A 21,745-nucleotide genomic window follows, 5' to 3' on the forward strand; every position below is an offset into this window, starting at 1 on the left:
ATGGATTTCTAAAAGAGTTAGAGCCAACCCAGGTAAAGCGTCAGGACTTCTTTTCAACAGAAAGGAAATGCCATTTGGTTTTACTATGGCCTTCTTTTTTATAAACAATACACTTTTAATTAAAAAACAAAACTAAACAGAAGTATAATATAGTGATTAAAGGCCTGGGCTTTGATATGAGCCAGACCAGGGTCTAGCCTCAGATCTGCCACGTAATCCCTGTATTATCCTGGCCAGTTACTCCATTTCTCTAAATCTAAGGGTCTTTTATCTGTAAAATAGGAATATTAGTAATATCTGCTTTATAGGGTTATTATGATAGTAAAATGACTTTTTACAGTACTTCATATGGAAAAGCCCCCCCATAAGTGTTAGAAATTATTACTAATAAGACACACTTTTCAAAAAATATATATATTATAATCTGACTGCCTTATTATTACCACTTTGGATCACTTACTTTTAGCTTTCATTTCCTCCTTGAGTAAATTTTTTACATAGAAGCAGTCTCCATAATCATTTTAATATTCTGCATTTTTCTTTGACTGCAGTGTAGCTGATACATGATGTTACATAAGCTTCAAGTGTACCAACATAGTAATTTAATAAGTTCTGCTGTGCTCACCACAGTGTAGCTACTGTCTGTCAGCACACGACACTATTACAGCACAGTACAATGCCACATATTCCCCGTGCCGTACGCTTCATCCCTGGGACTCACTCAGTCCCTAACCGGAAACCTGTACCTCCCACTCCCCTCCACCCCTTCTGCCCGTTCCCCCACCCCCTCCTTAATGGCAACCACCAATTTGTCCTCTGTATTTATGGGTCTGTTTCCGCTTCTTTTTGTTTGTTTGCTCACTTGTTGTTTTTTTAGATGCCACATACAAGTGAAATCATATGGGGTCTGTCTTTCTCTGTCTGACTTACTTCACTTAGCATAGTACCCTCTTGGTCCATCCATATTGTCACAGATGGCGAGATCTCATTCTTTTTTATGGCTGAGTAATATTCCACTGTGTGTGTGTGTACGTACATACCAGGTCTTCTTTATCCGTTCATCTATCAATGGACAGTTGGTTTGCTTCTGTATCTTGGCTACTGTAAGTAATACTGTAATAAACATAGAGGTGTGTATATCTTTTTGAATGAGTGTTTTTGTTTTATTTGAGTAAAGATCATATGGTAGTTCTATTTTTAATTTTTTGAGGAACCTCCATACTGCTTTCCACAGTAGCTACATCAATTTACGTTCCCATTAACAGTTCATGAGAGATCCTTTTTCTCCACACTCTTGCCAACACTTGCTATGTCACGTCTTTTTGATTCTAACATTCTCACTGGTGTGAGATGATATGTCCTTGTGGTTTTGGTTTATATTTCCCTCATGATTAGTGATATTGAGCATCTTTTTATGTGTCTATTGGCCATCTGTATGTCTTCTTTAGAAAAATGTCATATTCTGCTTTTTTATTTGATATATCTCATATACTTTCTCTATTTTTTCCGAATCTTCAGTTTGATTTTTTGGTGGTTATATAATACTTCATGGTGTGTACTATACCCTGATTTATTTAATTCTTCAGTGAATGTTAGACATTTGGGATATTTTTTTCAGTTTTCTTCTCTTTCACGTGTATTAATGACTTCTGTGGTGCATTTGGTTTAGTTTGTTAGGACAGATTCTTAGAAGTAGAATCCTTGCTTCAAAGGGCATGAATATTTTGGGATTCTAAATAGTTATTGCAAATATAGCACCCCCTTTCTGACTGTGTGAGTTTGTATAGACATGGAATAGATCACTTGAAATATTACTGAATTCTTTGTAATTTTGGTATATTCAGTATATGTTCACTAAAAAATATACCCAAAGAACTGACCTTTGAGATTCATCTCTTTTGGTTTCAGTCTTTGCTAAGTGATATTGGCTTTGCTTGGTTTTAAACTCTGTATTTGCTGCTCTGGATTCTTTGGTTCTGTTTTTTTGTTTTGTTTTGTTTTTCTTTAATTTTATTTTTTCCTACAAATCGCACTTTCCCCCTCCATTGTAGAAAGTGATGTCTTTTGTGCAGAATGCAAAAATCTTATCACAAAGCATCTTATGGCGATTAATTGTTACTCAAACAAAGTGACTTCCCCAAATAATTGTTTAGTTTTCCCTTGGGAGGCACCATCTGATGACTCCAAATATGTGGCTATCTATTGGCCCTCCTCACTGGATGCCCTGTGGGCACCCAAGAATCAAGAAGATAAGTGAATTAACTCCCTGTCCCTGAAAATCTGCTCTTCTTTTCATCATCCCTCTTCTCCTCTGTTCTTTCATTTTTTCATTTTTTTTAAAAGATTTTACTTATTTATTTGACAGAGAGAGAGACACAGCGAGAGAGGGAATACAAGCAGTGGGAGTGGGAGAGGGAGAAGCAGGCTTCCCCCCGAGCAGGGAGCTCAGTGCGGGGCTCGATCCCAGGACCTGGAATCATGACCTGAGCCGAAGGCAGATGCTTAACAACTGAGCCACCCAGGCGCCCCTCATTGACATATTTATGAGTTCCCACAAGGTGCCAAGCACTATTCTAGGCACTAAAAGTACCTAATCACACAACCACACCCACCCTTATTCTAGTCAGGGAGAAAGACCAGTACAAGTCCCAAATGATGGACTTTCCCACGCTTAACTGTAGAGACAGTGCCTAACAGCAGATTCTGCTAGCATTACTTTTTTTCTATACTTTATATTAAATTTAAAAATGGGAAGTGTTGCTGAGATGGAGTAAAAAGAAGCCTCTGGTGATTTAGAATAAAGATAATGTGTTCTACTTGGATTTGTCTGGAATCCTGGGACTCAAAAGTTCATTGCCCATGAGATATGAATGAATTGTTCTCTTTTTTAATTCTCTTACCCAGAAAGTGGGAATAAAAATACTTTCCATCATTTCTTTATGAAAAAGTACCTGTTCATTTCCGATCACAGGTCAGATCGTGTGCTTGGCACATGAAGAGCCTGTCTCATTCTTTTCTCTCTACTTGGTGTCTCCCAAGGTGATAATATACATTGGACACAAAATGGGCTTTGTTAACTGCATTGAAGACACGGGCCCAGCCTGGTGAAGATGTACTGGAACAGAATGTAAGCTCCATGAGAGCTGAGACCTTGTTTGGCCTTATTTGTAGCTGTATCTATAGCCCTGAGAATGGCAGCTGGCCCACGGTGGACACTAGACAAATATGTATTGAATGAATGAAACCCAGATCCTTCTAGCAGAGAATTATAAATGTGACAACAGAGGCACACCCACAGACCAACTGGAAGATGGGGAAAAGTGAACTGGAGAGTTGGGGGAGGCTTCAAAGAGGGGATAGTTAAGTTTGGTCTAGAATGATGTGTAGGATTTGAGGGTTGGGGTGTGAGAAATGTTCTGAGTGAAAGAAATGGCCTATGCAGAGGCAGGGAGGTGGGATGAACATGGCATGTTCCCCAGGGATATGGCAGGAGACAAGGCAGGAAAGGAAGTTGGCAGCAGAATACGAGGGACTTGGAATTCTCTCCCTGGATCACAGACTCATGCCTGTTGGAAATGGAAACCCAGGGAAGGATTTTCAGCAAGTGGAAGACATTAACAGATTTATGTTTTGGCAGCATGATGAGGCCCAGTGTAGAAGGGAAAGACCCAAACCAGGTGCAACACTCTGTTGAGCGGTTTTGAGTCCTTGAGCCAAGCCAGAACAGTGAGGAGGAAATAGAGAAAAGAGATATGAACTGGTAGAAAGTGAATGTGTGGGGTGAGCCAGAAGGCAAAGCTAAGGATACCCCAAAACTTTGTCTTGAACACGGGGGAAACAGGCACCGTTAACCCTTCCGTCGTATCACCTCTGCTCCTCAGGGACACAGATGTTCCCTGGCCAGCCCATCTAAACACCCTGTCATTCTCTAACCCCTGACCACATTTTTGTTTTCTTCACAACACATTTCACTTGACATTATGTATGTGTTTATGATCTGTCTTCCCTACTAGAATGAGGCTGGGACTTGGTCCGTTGTATGCTAGGTACTCCCAGCGTCTAGAATAGTGCTTGGTACCTTGTAGGTACCAATACTCATAAGTATTTGAATGAATAAATGAAAGAATGAGCAAGAGGAAGAGGTATAATAAGAGGAAGACCATATTTTCAGGGAAAGGTAATTCACTTTAGGTCCTTTTGATTCTTAGGTATCCACGGGGTATCCAGGTGAGAAAGGCCACATGTTTGTAGCTTAGGAGAGAAGTCTGAGTTAAGGAGATAGTTTGGAGGTCATTTGAGGTGCTGAGAGAAGAAGAGACAGTGGAAGGGATGGATACAGGAAAGTTAGAGGAGCAGGAGGTTCAGGGTAGAATGCATGATGCGAGAGCCCAGGGAGAGGGGGGCAGAACCTTGGATCTGGAGTCACAGTCCTGAGTATGGTCTCACTGCAGCAAATTTCTAGCTCTGTGGCCTTACATAGACCCCCTAAGCCTAGTTTCCTCATCTTTAAAATAGAAAAAGCACCTACCTAAAGGTGGTTGTAAGATAATACACAGAGTTTAGGTAGGGCAGTGTGCAACGCTAAGGTCTCAACAGTAAATGCACTCAACATGTACTACCCACTATTGCTATATCCATTGTTAAAGTTTTTACTGAGGAATTTTGAAAAGTCATACAGAAGGATGTCTCCAAGCCATTTGATTTGGCAAGAAGATCATTAGTGATCTTAGTGAGAATAATTTCAGTAAAATTGTGGGAGCAGAAGCCAGTTTGCAGTGGGTGGAAGAGTGGGTAGAACTGAAGAAAATAAGTATAGGAAGTGAAGATTTGGTTTCAAGATCTTCATAGGGAAGGAAAGGAGAAAGAGATGGTGAGAAACTTGAGGCATGAGCCAGAGTGAGAGAAGACATTTAGTGTGTGTAATGGTATCGATGGGTCCACTGCTGCCCCGTTCTTGGTCAGGGACTAAGGTTTTCCTTCACTGCCCTGTCCCTACACAGGGTAGGCAAAGCCCCCACTGCCTGTTCCGGGAAGCGTCCATGTGCCCAGGACAGTTATCCACAGGTAATGAATTGTATGTCAGGGTGGGGCGTACTCTTACTTGGCATCTTATCTTCAGAGTTCTTTCCGCTCTTGGCATGGCCCTCCGCAATGGGATATTTTGTGTATTATTTTCTTAAAATGATACTTCTCCTCACCATGTATGATGTATTATGAAATATTTTAATTCTATTTCTGCCATGCCCCGTTGGTTTGACTTCATGGCCCACTAATAGGTCTCGATCTCCTATTGTGAAAAATATTGGTTGGGACCAAAGCTCACGATTACAAGGGCTTGTGAGAACCTAGGGTAAAAATTCTTCACAGATGAAAGTCATTTTTACTGATTCGTATATAAATATAGTCTGATTATAAATTCTTTTAGCAAAGGCCAAAGATTTTGATCAGTGATTATAAATTGAAGAGCAAGAAACCATCTCTTATTTATTAAGGTCCACTAGAGTTTATTGATAACATGTAGCAAAAGGTGATTAAAGTTTGTTAGGAATGGGGATCCAATTGGAAATGCCCACACACAGTCAGAAGGGAGTGGCCAGTGGTCACTTTGGTCCACTTGGTCCGCACCAGGATGTGTTATGGAGTTTGGATGTCTTTGGTTCTCTGATATGTAGTCACCCCACTGGTTCCTGAGTTTGGGACAGCTTTGTGATTTTTCTGTTGGTGAGGATCAGATGTGGGGAGAAGTGGCTGCATATGTTGGTGTTAAGCTAGCTTCTACCTTGCTTTTTCCACTCAGGCTTTGACTGACAGTCTTTGCTGGCCTCAGGATCAAACCTGAGCAGAGAACCATCATCCCACCTGCTCTGCCCACCATGGTCGCATTCTGTGCTTGACTGAAGAATTGCTTACCCTATTTCCAATTACCCACTAGTTTTGTGGTATCCCTAGAGACAGGTGCTTGGCTCACTGACCACATAATGAAAGGAAAAATCTGAAGTCTGAAATTTTAAATTCCCCTTGAAAACTCCCTCGGCTTACACCCCTCTTATTGCCATGATTGCAAATTTCACCATCATTGGCCAATCAGAGCTGCGCTATGGTGAAAATCACCACTGGGCATCTGAATTATAATTAACCTTCCATAGTTCTCCCTGGGAGCCTGGTCTAGGCAGCCCAGCCATGCTATCCTACAACATTTCCTTAGGATTATTCTCCAGAGCAAATCCCTTAGGACCCAGGCCCAGAAAGACCCAACAGGTTCTCCACACTTATAACCTTGACTGCCTTGGAAAATTTGGAGACAGAAGATCTTGTGAAGCATCTGTAAGCAACCCTAAAAGAGATCTTAGAAATTTATCTATACAGCTGGCCACACATGGTTATTTCTCCAAGTTGTGACTGGTAAAAAATGTGGAATCCACAGTCTTTAGGGATGGTGCATTGAGTGAACCACTCCGTGAAAAACTATCCAGAAGAAAGAGTGTTGGGGAAGATATAGGTGAGAGGCTGGGTGAGGTGGAACTGGGAGAATGAGAGAAGGAGAGAGACCATCTGGATTGGAAAACATCGGGAAAACAGTGATTTTGACACCGTATAGGAAAAAGTCAGTTGGAAAGATTTAGAGAGAAATTTCTTTGAGTTGTATAAAATGGAGTCAGAATAAATAGAGTTATTATCTTTGCTCCCAAATAATGGTTGGACCCGTTGTCATTCTTGCATTTTGCAGTTCTTAATATTTCCTCTTTAAAGGGAGGAGGGAGGCCGCCCACCATAACCTCTACAACTAATCAGCCTTCCTCATTCCACTAGAAAAACTTGGGTCTGTTGTGCTGATACTCGAGTCTAGTAGGAAGACTGACTCTCTAGTGACTGTGAATTGTTCTTCAGCAGCACATAAGATCCCCTGGTATGAGGGTGGAGAATTAACAAGTCTGGGTTGGGCATCAGTGATGTTGCCATCACAGAAAGAATGACACATGCACATTCAGACCAGCATCATGGAGGTAAGTTAAACGCCTGGAAAAGAGACCCCAGATGGGCTCTTGAGGGATGAGGGTAGATGTGGCCCAGGGGGGCTTAAGTGTCAGAGAGAGCGAGGTGCACTGATGGGACAGGAGACTGCTGCCAGCCTCATGATTGTGCCCCAGTTACTGGGGTCTTAAGGAGAGACTCTCACTCAGGAATACCAGTCACTGGAGGGAACTGAAAGAAGGGAAGAGAAACTCCCATCACCTTTAAATATTATCTAAAAAGTTTTCTGTCTAGAATCCTGACATTCAGGAGTGGGAAGGTGGGTACCAGCTCTAGGGAATCCCTGAGGTGACAAAAATCAGTGCCAGATTGTCTTTTCATTCTAAAGCTATAGACAACCCTCTTGGCTGGAGGTTTTAGCTGGGCAGACCTCCGCATTGTCCTGCCACTAGGTTTTTTCTCATGGGCATAAATTCTACCCTCAGCAGGTTTAGGGATGGCCATTGACCTCCCCATCTGGAGCAGAACTGAGTGTGGAGGGCTTATCAGTAGGATCCAGGCAGGAAACAGAATCCCATTCAGTCAGTTCAAGTGAAGAAGCATTAATGAAGGGACTGCTCATAGAGGTGGACATAGTCTAAGGCAGCCAATGGGATTTGGGGCCCCCAGTGACTGGCATGAGCAGGAAGTTGTCATCACTCCTAGACTTGAAAGGCTGGAAAGAAATGGTGCCCCTGGAGCCCTGTGAGAGCTAAGTCCACTAGCAGGAGTGGGAGGTAGTTCTAGGGACACAAAGGGCAGGGAAGGAGCGTGGAACCAGTACCCCAGGCTTTCCTCTTCCTGCTGCCCTCTGACTTCCTGCCTGCCATTGGCTCACCCTGTCCAGAAGCCAGCCAGCAAGGGAAATAAATCGGGTGATGTCATCCATGGGGGTCAGCTTCCTAGCGCATGGAGCAGGGCAGGGCAGAATGGATTTGAGGGCAGGTGGCTGGACCAGAGTCACCAGCACAGAGATGTCTTGAAAAGTTTTCTTAAAGGCCCAGCATTTATTTTTGTACTGTAGCCTTGAGTGAGATATATATTTGTATATAGCAGATTGCTGGTTGTGGTCCACACTCCAGGCAGTGAAACAAAAGTGGCTCCAGCATATGGCTTTTGTTCATCTCTGGAGTAGCAACATATGGATAACTGAATCAGTAGCATCTGAGTTACACCTTCAAGGCTGTGGTAATTTTCAGATTTAAATATTTAAAACATTTCAAATTTTTCTCTTTGATTTTCTTTTTTCCTGAAAGAGCAATGAAGAAATGTTCCCTGAGAAGATGTTACAAGTTTGCTCTTCACTTGGGAAATAATTTTATGCAGCATCTAATGCATATATATTAGGTTCTTTTGCCACCGCCAAAGAAAGAAGAAGGGGGGGAGGGGAGGACAAGGAGAAGAAGAAAATTCACTTTTTTCCTGCAAAATCCCTTTGAGTTGCTGTTGATTAACCATTTATTGGAGATTTTACTTTCAGCGTGGTTAACTCCATAGTGCAGTACTGCACGGTATTGGGGATTGGAGGACTTTTTTGTGGTTCAGGGCTTCATCCTGTGATTGGTTTCCTGTGCTTCCTAAGGAGCCACACACACTGCACAAACTGGCAGGAGTGTTAAAGCCAGGCAGCTCAGCCATCAGTGATCTGCTCTGGAGGCAACCCTCAGGAGGGGGAAGTGAAAACTGCATCTAAGTTCTGGGGATGTTGGTTTCTCATCGTGTGTTTTCTACAGTTACACTATTCCGTGAGGAAGAGGGAGAAAACAACTCCAGTAAAGCACTCTCCCTAAAATCCCCCTTTGGGTTTTTAAAGCAAGGCTAGGTGTCCAAGACACGTCACAGGGGATAATAATTCTCCCTGCATGTCTGCCTGTCCATAGTGTTTCCCTTAAGCCTTGGATTCATGTGCAGTACCCTTAGTGTCCCCATGGGCCCCAGTGCTGACCTGCTGTGCTCCTGAGAGCTCTTGCAAGAGGGATTAGCTTCCTCCTCAGAAGGGCAGAGCTGAGGCGGGAAATTCCCCTTAGAGCTTCACTCCTTCGGTGTGATGGTTTGCCTCATGTTAAAATGCAAATGCCCTGGGAAGGGAAGCATAAGAAACCCTCTGACTCATTTACTCAGGTGGTCACTCCATGGCCAAGAGAGGCTGGACAGGAGTTGGCCATTGTGATACACATTTTCCTATAAGGTCTCCTCATTCTCTTTCCAGAACCCATTTTTAAAAGGGATGCAGATCCTAGATATTCTCAGGGTAGAGGTTACCCCTCTAACTCTAAATGAGGACAGAGATAGTGAAGGTCAGCAAATGCTTCAGGCTGGCCTTGTCGTTTTCACCAAGGCTTTAAAGGGAGTTGAGTTATTTACAGAGACAGTTTGCAAATGTTCTGGTCTTATATTTAGGTATCCTAGAGAGAGGAAAGGTCAAACCATACATGACACTATCTATATAAGTCTTACCTTGATTACAGCGGTCACAGTCTTTAGTTGGTCTTAAAGACAAAACATGGACAGAGAAGCATGTTGGAGCTGTGGGGTGTCAGCAGTTCAATGATTTGGGGCAGAAAAAAATATTTAGTAGTGGTTTCAAGTCAAGATTTGGAGCCAAAGACTAGTTCTAGTCAAGTCGTAGAAATGCATGGAAAATTTTAAAGCATCATTTAGTAACTTCACTGTCCCCACCAATGCAAACCTGAAAGCATGACCTCGAAATTAAATAATAAATGAAAAGAGGGTGGCACCATTTTGGATCCTGTTCTACATCACCTGGTAATTGAATCTGACAAGGAAATGAATTGGATTCTCTGAATTTTGGAAACAAGGCAAAATCAAATTACCCAGTGGACAGCATCCCCACTGCCAGTACCATTGCCCATCTGACTTCCCCACGGTGACTGGCGTGCAACTATTCTCATGCACCTAAACCTAGAGATCTGTTGCCTTATTTATTGTTTTTGTTTTGTTTTCACTCTATACCCTTTTTGACTCTTGTCCTCCATAGATTTCTTTGCGAAATAAGTAAGTCAGAGAAGGGCAGATATCGTATGATTTCACTCATATGTGGAATTTAAGAGACAAAACAGATGAACATAGGGGAAGGTAAGGAAAGATAAAGTCAGATGAAAATTGAGAGGGAGGCAAACCATAAGAGATACTGAAGTCTAGGAAATAAGCTGAGGGTTGCTGGAGAGGGTGGGAGGGGAGGGATAATTGGGTGATGGGCATTAAGGAGGGCACCTGATGTGATGAACACTGGGTGTTATATGCAACCGATGAATCACTAAATTCTGCCTCTGAAACTAATAAAAAAAGAGGGAAAAAAACCCCAAAAACTCAATGACCTGTTTGTATTGTAGGTGTACATAGGTGAAGGCATGCCAGGAAAAGAATAGGACTGAACAGTGTCTCTAAAGTCTTCGGCAAGATTAAAAAACTGTGGTACATTGTCTTTCTGGAAGGGTGTTGTCAACATTGTGGCGGAAGGGATGGTGTGTCTAGCTGCCCTTATTGATATCCTTCCAGCCTGGCAAACCAATGCTCTATTTCTGTGAGCCATGGAATGAACCATTGTACTAAAGCTGGCCCCATAGGTTTGTTTTCCCATGGCTACTCTACTTACTCTGTGATGTAGCTGAATTGATTTGCAGTGATTTGAATGAATCATTGGGTGTACACTGAATAGTTCTTTCCGTAAAGGTACATGTTGTGGAAACAGAAAGGAACTATTGCCAATAGTAGTAACAGTTGGACACAAAAGCAGAGTAAATGTGTTGCATATGCAAAGCTCTCTTTAGTACTGTAATGGTCCTTTCAGGTGAACGCATTGGCATATGAGTGATTTGAAGATAGTTGATACTTTTCAGGCACTTAGAAAGGCATTTTCTTAGGTGGCGTTTTCAGTGTGTGACAAATGAACATCATAGTACTCTGAGTTGCTACTGTTCATTGTTGTTGCCCATGCAGGGAAGGTCTTCACAGAGTGAATGGTGGTTCTATATTAGATGAATTGGGAAGTGAGTGACAACTCTAGAGAAAAAAAGAGCTCTCTGATGATTTCGGGCCTTTGACTTCACAGATTTGTACCTATGAAAATGTAGAAAGAATTTTTGTCAGTTAGCTTCTGGCTAGGATATTGAGAAAATTAATATTTGGAACCTAGAGATAAAGGGGGCTAGTTAAATAGTGTGATTCTACTCATTTAGAATTTTTAAAGGAATTTTAAATATGTCTAGGCATAGATTCTAGTAAGTGGCTTGTCTGTTATATTGGTGAACTCTGAAGGGGAGGTTGCCTTTCTGGGATCAAAGTGGACATCTTTTTGGAAATCAGGGTGTTATCCATCTGGAGGTGGAGAGGCTGTCTGGTGACCTCCATGGTTGCTTGGTCTGTGATATGGACACTGGTGGTGTGAAGCAAGGTGGCTTGGTAAGTTAAACTGTATGTAGAGGTGAGGTTTTTGCAACAGCTGATTTAACTTGGCATGTCCAGATTCTAAATTTTATCAGTGAAGAAAATACTTTACATGGAGTCTTCCACTGAGGAAGTGATTGTAGGAAACTGTGGTGTGGGCATTTCTATTATGATGGTATTATGATAGAATATTGTGCTACTCACATTCACGGTTCTGGTTGTTGCAATACCCTTATGTTATAAAAACTGCAAACAAAAATATCATGCCAGTGTCCCTGTCTTTGTATACACACGGTCTGACAGTTTCTCTAGTAATGCAGACAAAGGTCTAGTAAGGCCTAGATTCTTCTGGACAGAAATATGGAATTAGAAGATGTTAAAATCATTTAGTTTGTACAATCTCTTTGCTTATGCAGAAATTGAGGCCCAAAAAGTTGAAAGATTACCCAAAGTCACACAGCCAGCTGGGCGGCAATTGGTCCTATTTCTCCTGTCTCATGGTCCAGTCTCGGCCCTTTGCAGCCAATTCAGACTGCAGTAGGTCATTCTGAAGCTCCTGTGGGAAGAGACTATTTAGGTTTCTCCTCTGGCTGAAAGCCCAGGGACAAACAGGTAATAGTTACCATCCACCAGTGATGTTGGGCCATTCTCTTTGACATGATAACTGCATCAGTAAAAATAGAAATTACATGAGGATGGACTGCAGCAAAATCCATTGAAAATGGAGCATCATAAACAGAAGGGTGGTATTCAGCTTACATTTTGTATCAAAGGCTGCATAGTCTTGTTAATATCTCACAGTTCCTTCAAGAGACCTTAAACCTTTGGTTAAGTATTTCTTCACTTCTGAGGCCCAATGGCTCTGTTTTCCTCTCCCCTGAAATAAACCATACTCCCACTTCTTTTGATGAACCTAAAAAGCATCTCGAAACAGATCCAAATGATAGATGGCTGCAACAGAATCCAGTAACATCAGGGCACCAGGGAAATGAACCCCAACTGTACTGCACACAAATAATGACCCAAGAGCAAATGTGTTCAGACTATCTGAGGTTATTTAAATGTTTACAGTCAATTGTTTCATAAATTAGAGACTTCCTTAACTGAAGTCCTGTATATGGACTCATAAAATATGCATTGAATACTTTATTTGAGATACAGCTATAGCATTGCAAAAAAGTAACATCAAAAAGCATGTGGAAGCACTTTATATTTGCTTTGTATCATGGAAGAGAGGGGCATTTGATGGTCTGTGAAAAGAAGAAGCTGGAGGGGTGACTGGGTGACTCAGTCAGTTAAGCGTCTGCCTTCAGCTCAGGTCATGGTCCCAGAGTCCTGGGATCGAGGCCCCCATCGGGCTTTCTGCTCAGTGGGAAGTCTGCCTCTCCCTCTGCCTCTGCCTGCCGCTTCCCCTGCTTGTGCTCTCTCTCTCTGTGTGTCAAATAAAAATAAATAAATCTTTAAAAAAAAAATCTAAAAAAAAAAAGCTGGAGAATGATGTCATGGGGGCACTCTGATTAGGATGGAGGACGAATTTCTTTGAGAAACTCAACAATAAGTTAATGATCAGGAAATTTTTTTTAAAAATGAAAAAATCTCTAATTTCCACAATGTAGTGATTTGAAAAAAAAAAAAGACCTGATTTTCATACTGTAAAATTTACCTACTTCAATTCAGTGATTTTTAGTAAAACTGACAGAGCTGTCAACCACCACCAAAATCCAGTTTCAGAACATTTCCATCACCCCAGAAAGATCCCTCATGCCCATTTGCCGTCAATCTCTTTGCATCACCAGCCCCAGGTAACTACTAATTTCTGTCTCTATAAATTTGCCTTTTCTGTACATTTCATATATAAATGGCTGAATAATATTTCATTGTATGGTTATGTGACATTTAGTTTATCCATTTCTCCAGTTAATGGACATTTGGATTATTTCCACTTTTTCATTATTGTGAATAATGCTGATATGAATACATAAAAGTCTCTGTATGATATAAGTTTTCCTTTCTCTTGGCTAGATATCTAATAGTAGTATTTCTGGGACATATGGTAAATTTGTTTAATTTTTAAAGAAATTGCAAAAGTTTTTCCCAAAGTATTGAAAATCAATTGACCATAAGTGTAGAGATTCATTTCCAGACTCTCAATACTGTTCCATTGATCATATGACTATCCTTATGTCAGTACTGCACTTTCTTGATAACAAGTTTTGAAATCAAGAAGTATAAATCCTACAAATTGTTCTTTTTCCACATTGTTTTGGCACTTTTAGTTTCAGTATCTTAGTTTCTACAAAACCCACAAAACAAAAAACTTATGAGATTTTGATACAAATTATATTGGATCTATAAATCTGTTTGGGGAAAATGGCTGTAGTAACAATATCAAGGTTTCTGATCCATTAACATGGTATGTCACTCATTAGATCTTTAGTTTATTTTAGCAGAGTTTTATAGTTTTCAGTGTATAGGTCTTTCACTTATTTTGATAAATTTATTCCTAAATATTCTATTCTTTTTGATGCTGTTATAAATGGAATTCTTTTCTTATCTTTATTTTCAGATTGTTCATAGCTGGTACATAGAAATACAATTTATTTTTTTTTATATATATATGTCTTGTATCATGACACCCTGTTGAACTTGTTAATTAATTCTGGTAGTTGTTGGGTGGATTCCTTCAAGTTTTCCACATAGAAGATAATATCATTCATAAATAAATACGGTTTTATTTATTCTTTTCCAATCTGGGTGCCTTTATTTTTTTCTTGCCTGATTGCACTGGCTGGAACCTCAAGTACAATGTATAGGAGTGGCAGAGTACCTTTTCTTGTTTCTGATCTTAAGGGGAAGTCATTCAGTCTTTCACCATTAAGGATCATATTTGATGTAGGTTTTACCAAGTTGAGAAAGTTCCTTTCTATTCCTAGTTTGTTGAGAGTCTTTATCTTGAAAGGGTGTTGGAAGTACGGCTCTGCGCAGCGCGGCTCAGCGGACCGGATCCTAGAGGCCAAGGGCGGGCTCCTCGAGAGGGCGGCGGCGGCGGCACCATGGAAAACCGTGCCTGGTCATGCTGGTCGACTGGTGTTTGGGTTCCTGAATGGCAAGGCCTGTGTGATGATGCAGGGCAGGTTCCACATGTATGAAGGCTACCCGATCTGGAAGGTAACATTCCCAGTGAGGGTTTTCTTCCTTATGGGCGTGGACACCCTAGTGGTCACCAATGCAGCTGGAGGACTCAACCCTGAGTTTGAGGTTGGAGATATCATGCTGATCCGTGATCACATCAACTTTCCTGGCTTCAGTGGTGTGAACCCTCTCATAGGGCCCAATGACGAAAGGTTTGGACTTCGTTTTCCTGCCATGTCCGATGCCTATGACCGGGATATGCGGCAGAACGCTCACAGGGCCTGGAAACAGATGGGGGAGCAGAGAGAGCTGAAGGAAGGCACCTATGTGATGTTGGCAGGCCCGTCTTTTGAGACTGTGGCTGAATGTTGGCTGCTGCAGAAGCTGGGCACGGATGCTGTTGGCATGAGCACGGTACCAGAAGTTATAGTTGCAAGGCACTGTGGACTTCGAGTCTTTGGCTTCTCCCTCATCACTAACAAAGTCGTCTTGGATTATGAAGCCAAGGAGAAGGTCAATCATGAGGAAGTACTAGAGGCTGGGAGACAAGCAGCACAAAAATTGGAACAGTTTGTCTCTATTCTTATGACCAGTATTCCACCACCTGCCAAAGCCAGCTAACCAGCCCTGGAGTGGTCTGGCCTCTCCATAATGGGATCCAAGTAGCTACTACATACTTCGGCCCCTTGCTGGGGTCACCTGCCTCTGCCCTTCAGTAGTAGGGAAAGAGAGGAATATCACTATCCTTCAGCTTTCCCAATTTCTTCCACCAGACCCTTCTGCACTGGCTCTTCTGCTCAGTTATCTCAAAGCAGTTATCATCTCCTCCCCCAGCCCAAGAGCTAGAACCCAAGCCCTGCTGTGCCTATGCCTGGGTGTGACTTGGGCTGTTGAACTTGGCCCAGTAGCTACTGCTGTCCTTTTGATGTAATGCTTTCACATTCCTGGGGACTCGGTTCTGCCTCCTCCAAAGCACTAGAGCCCACACGAGGGCTAGCCCAGTCCGATACCCCTTGAAGTTTTGTATTACCCTATTTTGAGAATAAAAAGAAAGATGAACTAAAAAAAAAAAAAAAAAAAAAAAAGAAAGGGTGTTGGATTTTGTCAAGTGCTCTTTCTCCATGAATTAAAATAATATGGTAAATTAACTTTGTTCTAGTAATACGGTATATCACATTGATTTGTGGATGTTAAATCAGCTTTGCATTCCTGGGATGCTTGGTTGTTGTGTACAACCCTTCTTGTATGTTGCTGGATTTATTTGCAAACATATTTTTGCATCGATATTCATGAGGAGTATAGATCTGTACTTTCCTTTTCTTGTATTGTTCTCTCGTTTGGTATTGGGGTAATACTTGACCTTTCCTTCTCTAATGTAAGTGGTCTTCCCAGTAATTTCTGGTTTCCTGGGGTTCCTCTTCCAGCATTGGTCCTCACATTTATTGGGAATTAAAAATAATGACTGGGCGCCTGGGTGGCTCCGTTGGTTAAGTGACTGCCTTCGGCTCAGGTCATGATCCTGGAGTCCCAGGATCGAGTCCCGCATCGGGCTCCCTGCTCAGCAGGGAGTCTGCTTCTCCCTCTGACCCTCCTCTCTCTCATGCTCTCTATCATTCTCTCTCTCTCTCTCTCAATAAATAAATAAAAAAATCTTTAAAAAAAATAATGACTGTTCCAGATGATGTAATGGAGGCTTTGGGATTTTAGGGGGACTGGAGGGTGGCTGGGATGGGGTCTTTCTATTAATGATCAGTTCAACAAGCATAGAAAATAGGATTTTAGAGTTAAACTCTACAAATCAAAATGATGCTACCAGTTTCTTCATGTAGTAGACACAGTGTGACATTCACTTCAAGCCTTGACTCATATGGTACCATTTGGAAATTACAGTGCGGTCCTTTCCTTTGCTTTTTCTGAAATTGCCTGGGGGCAAAATCTTCCCAGGGAGATTATAACTGAGCTGGGCTTTGGATTATTTGAACAGGAAGGACCTTGCTCATTTTTAAAAATCATTTTCCTCTGTGTTCTTCAGATTGGATCATTTCTGTTGATTTGTTTTCAAGTTTCTTTTTTCTGTCATATCATTTCTGTTATTTAGCCCTTCCAGATACTGTGTTTTTTACTTCTAAGATTTTCAGTTTTTTCATTTCTCTGCTGAAAACAAGTACTTTACCATTCATTTCAAAAGTGTTCAACCACATGGACCTTGTTTATAATTGCTGATTTAAAGTCTTTATCTGATTATTCCAACACCTGGGTCATCTCAGTATTGTGATCTATTGATCACCTTTTAACTTGAGAATTGGTCATATTTGCTTGCTTTTTAAAAGTATGTTGTATTTTGGATTGTATACTGGATATATTGAGTATTATATTTTAAGACCCTGGATCCTATTTAAATTCTCTGGAAAAGGTTCGCTTTTTTTGTGTTTTAACAAAACTTGATTAGGTTTAGACTGCAAATTCTGTCTCACGTTTTATGATCATTTGTTCCCGTATATCAGTTCATATATTGGTTTTAAAAGCCTATTCGTAATTAACATACGAAGTATTTCAGAGTGGTTATCAAAGTATATGGATGAACTGTAATTTTTGATAGTGCTGTTCTCAGTAAAGAATCCCAAGCTACACTGTATCTGTGATTTTCACTGTTGATTTTTTAAATTAATTATTAATGTTTTATATTTTTTTAGCAACAGAAACCTCAAGGAAATCCAACAAAGAAAACCAAATCAAAAAAATTGGATCCCCTCAAAGGCCAGAAAGTTATTGCAAGATGTGATGAAAATGGCTTTTACTTTCCAGGTAGATACTTTATTTTGTAAGATTCCTATGTTAAATAATATGATATCAGGCACCCGAGGTTCTCAAACTGTGCTTTCCCCAGAACACTGACAACTCATGAGCTGTAGTAAGGTATTCCACTTCTAAAATGAAATGATGGTGGGGTTTCTACCTATGTTTATGAGAGGAAATGGGCTACTATTTACTATACGTCTACTATCTTCTATGAATGTAATACTCCTAAAGTGCTGGTCTAGTGTAGACCAGCAGATGAAAATTCTTGTCTTTGTGGAACTTAACATTCTAGTGAGGGAGACAGACAAGCAAGCAAATACATACATTATGTAGTACATCAGACAGGGTGTTGTAGAGAAAAATCAAGCTACAAAGGGAATTGAGAGTGTCAAGGTAAAGTCTGCAATTTTAAATATGGTGGCCAATGAAGAACTTCTTGGGAAGGCGTTGTGTGAATAAGACTTAAAGGAAAAGGAGCAAGGTGCAACCACTCTGGAAAACAGTATGGAGGTTCCTCAAACAGTTGAAAATAGAGCTACTATACGATCCAGCAATTGCACTACTCGGTATTTACCACAAAGATACAAATGTAGGGATCCGAAGGGGTACGTGCACCCCAATGTTTATAGCAGCAATGTCCACAATAGCCAAACTGTGGAAAGAGCCAAGATGTCCATCGACAGATGAATGGATAAAGAAGATATGGTATATATATATACACAATGGAATATTATGCAGCCATCAAAAGGAATGAGATCTTGCCATTTGCAACGACGTGGATGGAACTGGTGGGTGTTATGCTGAGCGAAATAAGGCAATCACAGAAAGACATGTATCATATGACCTCATTGATATGAGGAATTCTTAATCTCAGGAAACAAACTGAGGGTTGCTGGAGTGGTGGGGGGGTGGGAGGGTTGGGGTGGCTGGGTGATAGACATTGGGGAGGGTATGTGCTATGATGAGCGCTGTGCATTGTTCAAGACTGTTGAATCACAGATCTGTACCTCTGAAACAAATAATGCAATATATGTTAAGGAAAAAAAAAGAAGAAGAAGATAGCAGGAGGGGAAGAATGAAGGGGAGTAAATTGGAGGGGGAGACGAACCATGAGAGATGATGGACTCTGAGAAACAAACTGAGGGTTCTAGAGGGCAGGGGGGTGGGGGGATGGGTTAGCCTGGTGGTGGGTATTAAAGAGGGCACGTTCTGCGTGGAGCACTGGGTGTTATGCACAAACAATGAATCATGGAACACTACATCAAAAACTGATGATATAATGTATGGTGATTAACATAACAATAAAAAAATTTAAAAAAAGGAGAAGGAGCAAGCCATGAAATTATCTGGGGGAAGAGAGTTCTTCTTCTTTTTTTTTTTAAAGATTCATTTATTTTGAGAGAGAATGTGAGCATGAGTTGGGGGGGCACAGAACAGGAGGGAAAGAGAGACTCTTCAAGCAGACTCCCTGCTGGTCACAGAGCCCGACATGGGGCTTGATGTGGGGCTTAATCCCAGGACCCTGGAAATCTGTCTGGAGATAGAGATTTTTGAGACGTCAACACATAAGTGTCATTGATATGGGAAGGGCCTGTAGGGAAAAGAGAGCTTAGGGAGAGAGCCCTGAGGAAGATCCATGGGGCAGAAAGATGATGGACTGTAGAAACACAGCCGGTCTTGCATAGGCATTATCTGTCAATCACCAGTTAAAAGAATCATTCTTTATTAATTAAATTTCATTGAATCTTTTTAAGTGGGGAAAAATACTTCAGCAGGCATTTTGGATTGCGGCAGGCAATGTGGAGAACTGACAGCTAGGACATTTTCTTTGAAATTCACTAGATGTGCTTTGGGGAGCTGACTAGATGAGAGTAATTAAATATGGATTGGAGCATTTGAGATGAGCTCATAGGCCAAGGCACAAAACTCTTTGCAAGAGCAGGGCCCAAAAACCTTCCCTTTCTCTGGGACCCAGATTTGCTGGGTGGTGATTATGCGGGGGGGCACCTCTGCTTGATTTTCTGAATTGAAGCCCCAGAGAGGGGTCTGAGGCTAATTTGGCAGTTGAATGGAAATGCAGGAAAGGACTGGCTTCCAAATGGCTGCATTTGGGCTGGGGATTAGTTCGCTGGCCAGGGTCCTGGAGAAAAGTAGAACAACTCAAACTTTTCCTCCACACCATTCTCGTGTGATAAGAAATGTCAAAGACCTACTGCTGCCAGTCTGAGGAAGTCGAGAAAGCAGGTAATACCATGGCCGCATGCAATTCCTGAGATCATGTCAGCAATCATTATTGCCCTGTTTTGTTTTGTTTTGTTTTTCCTTTAAGTGTGCAATTAGAGGCAGAGAGTGCACGCCACCAAAGTTGAGATCTGGCTATTTGAGAATTTTTAATTTGTGGCTGTGATTAAACTCAAATAAGTCTGTGTGGAGGGAATACACATTTGAATTTAGTCATATAATCAGTAATTTGCATGAGTGGCTAGTTAGTAAATACTGACTCAGGCAAATTAAATGATCATGCCTGTGTTCCTGGATGTACTTCATTTCTGTTCCCTCTTCCCCCCTGAAGTCAGTGAATCTTTAATTGGGAACAACCCAACTCATAGAGTTATTTTTTTATAAAAAATAATTTCAAACTTACAGAAAAGTTGCAAGAATAATAGAACTTTTGTATACTCTTTACCCAGTTTTGCCAATGATTAGCTTTTGTCATGTTTATTTTACCACATTTATAATTTTATTTTATTCTCTTTCTCTATACTCAACTCCACACATACACATTATTTTTATGAACTATTTGAGATTAGGTAACATCATCATGCCCCTTTACTCCTTAATGCATCAGTGTATATTTCTCAAGAACAAGGGTATTCTCTTAACATAATCATAATAAAGTTATAAGATCCAGGAAATTTAACATTATTATACTACTTTTTACCTGTGTATTTCAATTTTGTTAATTGTCTCAATTATAGCTTTATATTTTTTGTCTCTAGAATAGGTCGAGTCCAGAATCATGTTAACATTGGGTTAACATATCTCCTTAGTCTTCTTTAATCTAGAATTATTCTCTAGCCTTTCCTATCATTTCTCATGATACTGGTGTTATTTAAGAGTAAGATCAATTACTTCATAGAATGTTCCTCAGTTAGCTTAGGCTCAGAGTGTGCATTCCTGGACAGTTTGCTACCTAAGTGATGGCATAATGTCATGTCCCTCTCAAGACATCCCATCCAGAGGCACATGATGTCCATCGGCCTCATTAGTGACACTACTTGAGATCACCTGGTTACAATGCATTACTGTTTTCTCCCTTGTGAAAAAGAAGGCCAAACAGAGACTTGTGGAGCACAGCATGTTATTCACGGGTGACACCTTTTTTGATAACTTTTGTCTGGAGCCTTCTAAACATTTCTAATGAAAAATATCTGGCTTTGAAATGTATCTCAGTAGTAGGTGGCTTTGGGGTAATTGGGTCAGAGTGTTTCTCGCTTCAGGCCAGGTCCACACTGGAGCAGAGCTAGACCGGTTGTTGCTGTCATCGTTGGCAGTCAGGGCAGAGATTTCTGTATGGCTGACTCTCTCCCAGGGTCAGTGTGGAATATCAGGTTAAGGAATGACTGCATTGTTCAGAATGGAGGTGACAAGCCAATAGTCTGGGTCATTAGGATGCTGAAAGGCAAGGAGGAAGACACATTTCAAAACATTATTTTAAGTCATTATTTGTGGGAATCGGGTCCTCCTTCCTGTTCTTCAGTGAAAAGAAGCATTTACTTCAGGAAATCCATGATGATGAAAAGTCTGAGTTGCACAATTTCTGCACTATGCCACAGAAACAAGTTACAAGGGAAGAAAAAGGCAGGTGGCAGAGGCGGGGGAGGAGGAACTGAATACCTTCTCAGATGTCATGTTTTGGGGTCAGAAAAGCCCAAGTTTTTATTTGTTTGAAGTCTGCCTTTTTCCTCTACTAGCCATGTCACTAGAATCATTGAAGTTCTCTAAGCCTCAGTTTCTTTATCTTCCTGAATGAAATTAAAACAATTAGAACCCCTGTAAGATTGTGGTGTCGATTAAATATGGTAAGGTACTATATTTTTTAAATTGGAAATTGTGAATTGCATGTAAAGAGTTTTTCCACTCATCCCATGTGAGAGCTTCTCTTGAGAGACAGAAACAACTTCTGTCCTCTCCTGGGGGTCAAGGGAGGTGCTTGCAATTCAAAAACACTAACAGCGGTTTAAAAACCTTAACAGCAATTCAAAGAGGCAAAAATTAGCCCAGGGGGTAGAAAGGAAACCTCTGAGGCTGAAGGGAGAAGAGACTATGATGAATAGACGTGCAAGATGACTTTCAGTGGAGTGGAGCAGGTGGAAGGGCTGCTTTTGGTGAAGCA

The 21,745-nt window shown here is 41.2% G+C and overlaps 2 protein-coding genes across 2 annotated transcripts in view; both read left to right on the forward strand.

Moving 5' to 3' along the window:
* Window positions 1–21,745, forward strand: part of VWA3B (von Willebrand factor A domain containing 3B) — a 224,257-nt gene that overhangs the window by 185,572 nt on the left and 16,940 nt on the right. The window contains exon 23 of the mRNA XM_088026217.1: window positions 17,244–17,355. Coding sequence (XP_087882343.1) covers window positions 17,244–17,355 — 112 coding nt within the window. The remainder of the gene's footprint in view (window positions 1–17,243; window positions 17,356–21,745) is intronic.
* LOC114209701 (purine nucleoside phosphorylase-like) lies at window positions 6,978–15,357 on the forward strand. The gene is made up of 4 exons (XM_028103839.2): window positions 6,978–7,004; window positions 11,338–11,433; window positions 11,835–11,955; window positions 14,378–15,357. The coding sequence occupies exons 1-4, from the start codon at window positions 6,978–6,980 to the stop codon at window positions 15,169–15,171; spliced, it is 1,038 nt and encodes a 345-aa protein (XP_027959640.1). The 3' UTR covers window positions 15,172–15,357.

The sequence above is a fragment of the Eumetopias jubatus genome, unplaced genomic scaffold (genome assembly GCF_037043125.1).
Source record: "Eumetopias jubatus isolate StellerSeaLion01/CBP00866 unplaced genomic scaffold, mEumJub1_p1.0 scaffold_9, whole genome shotgun sequence".
In the NCBI taxonomy this organism is placed as follows: Eukaryota; Metazoa; Chordata; class Mammalia; order Carnivora; family Otariidae; genus Eumetopias; species Eumetopias jubatus.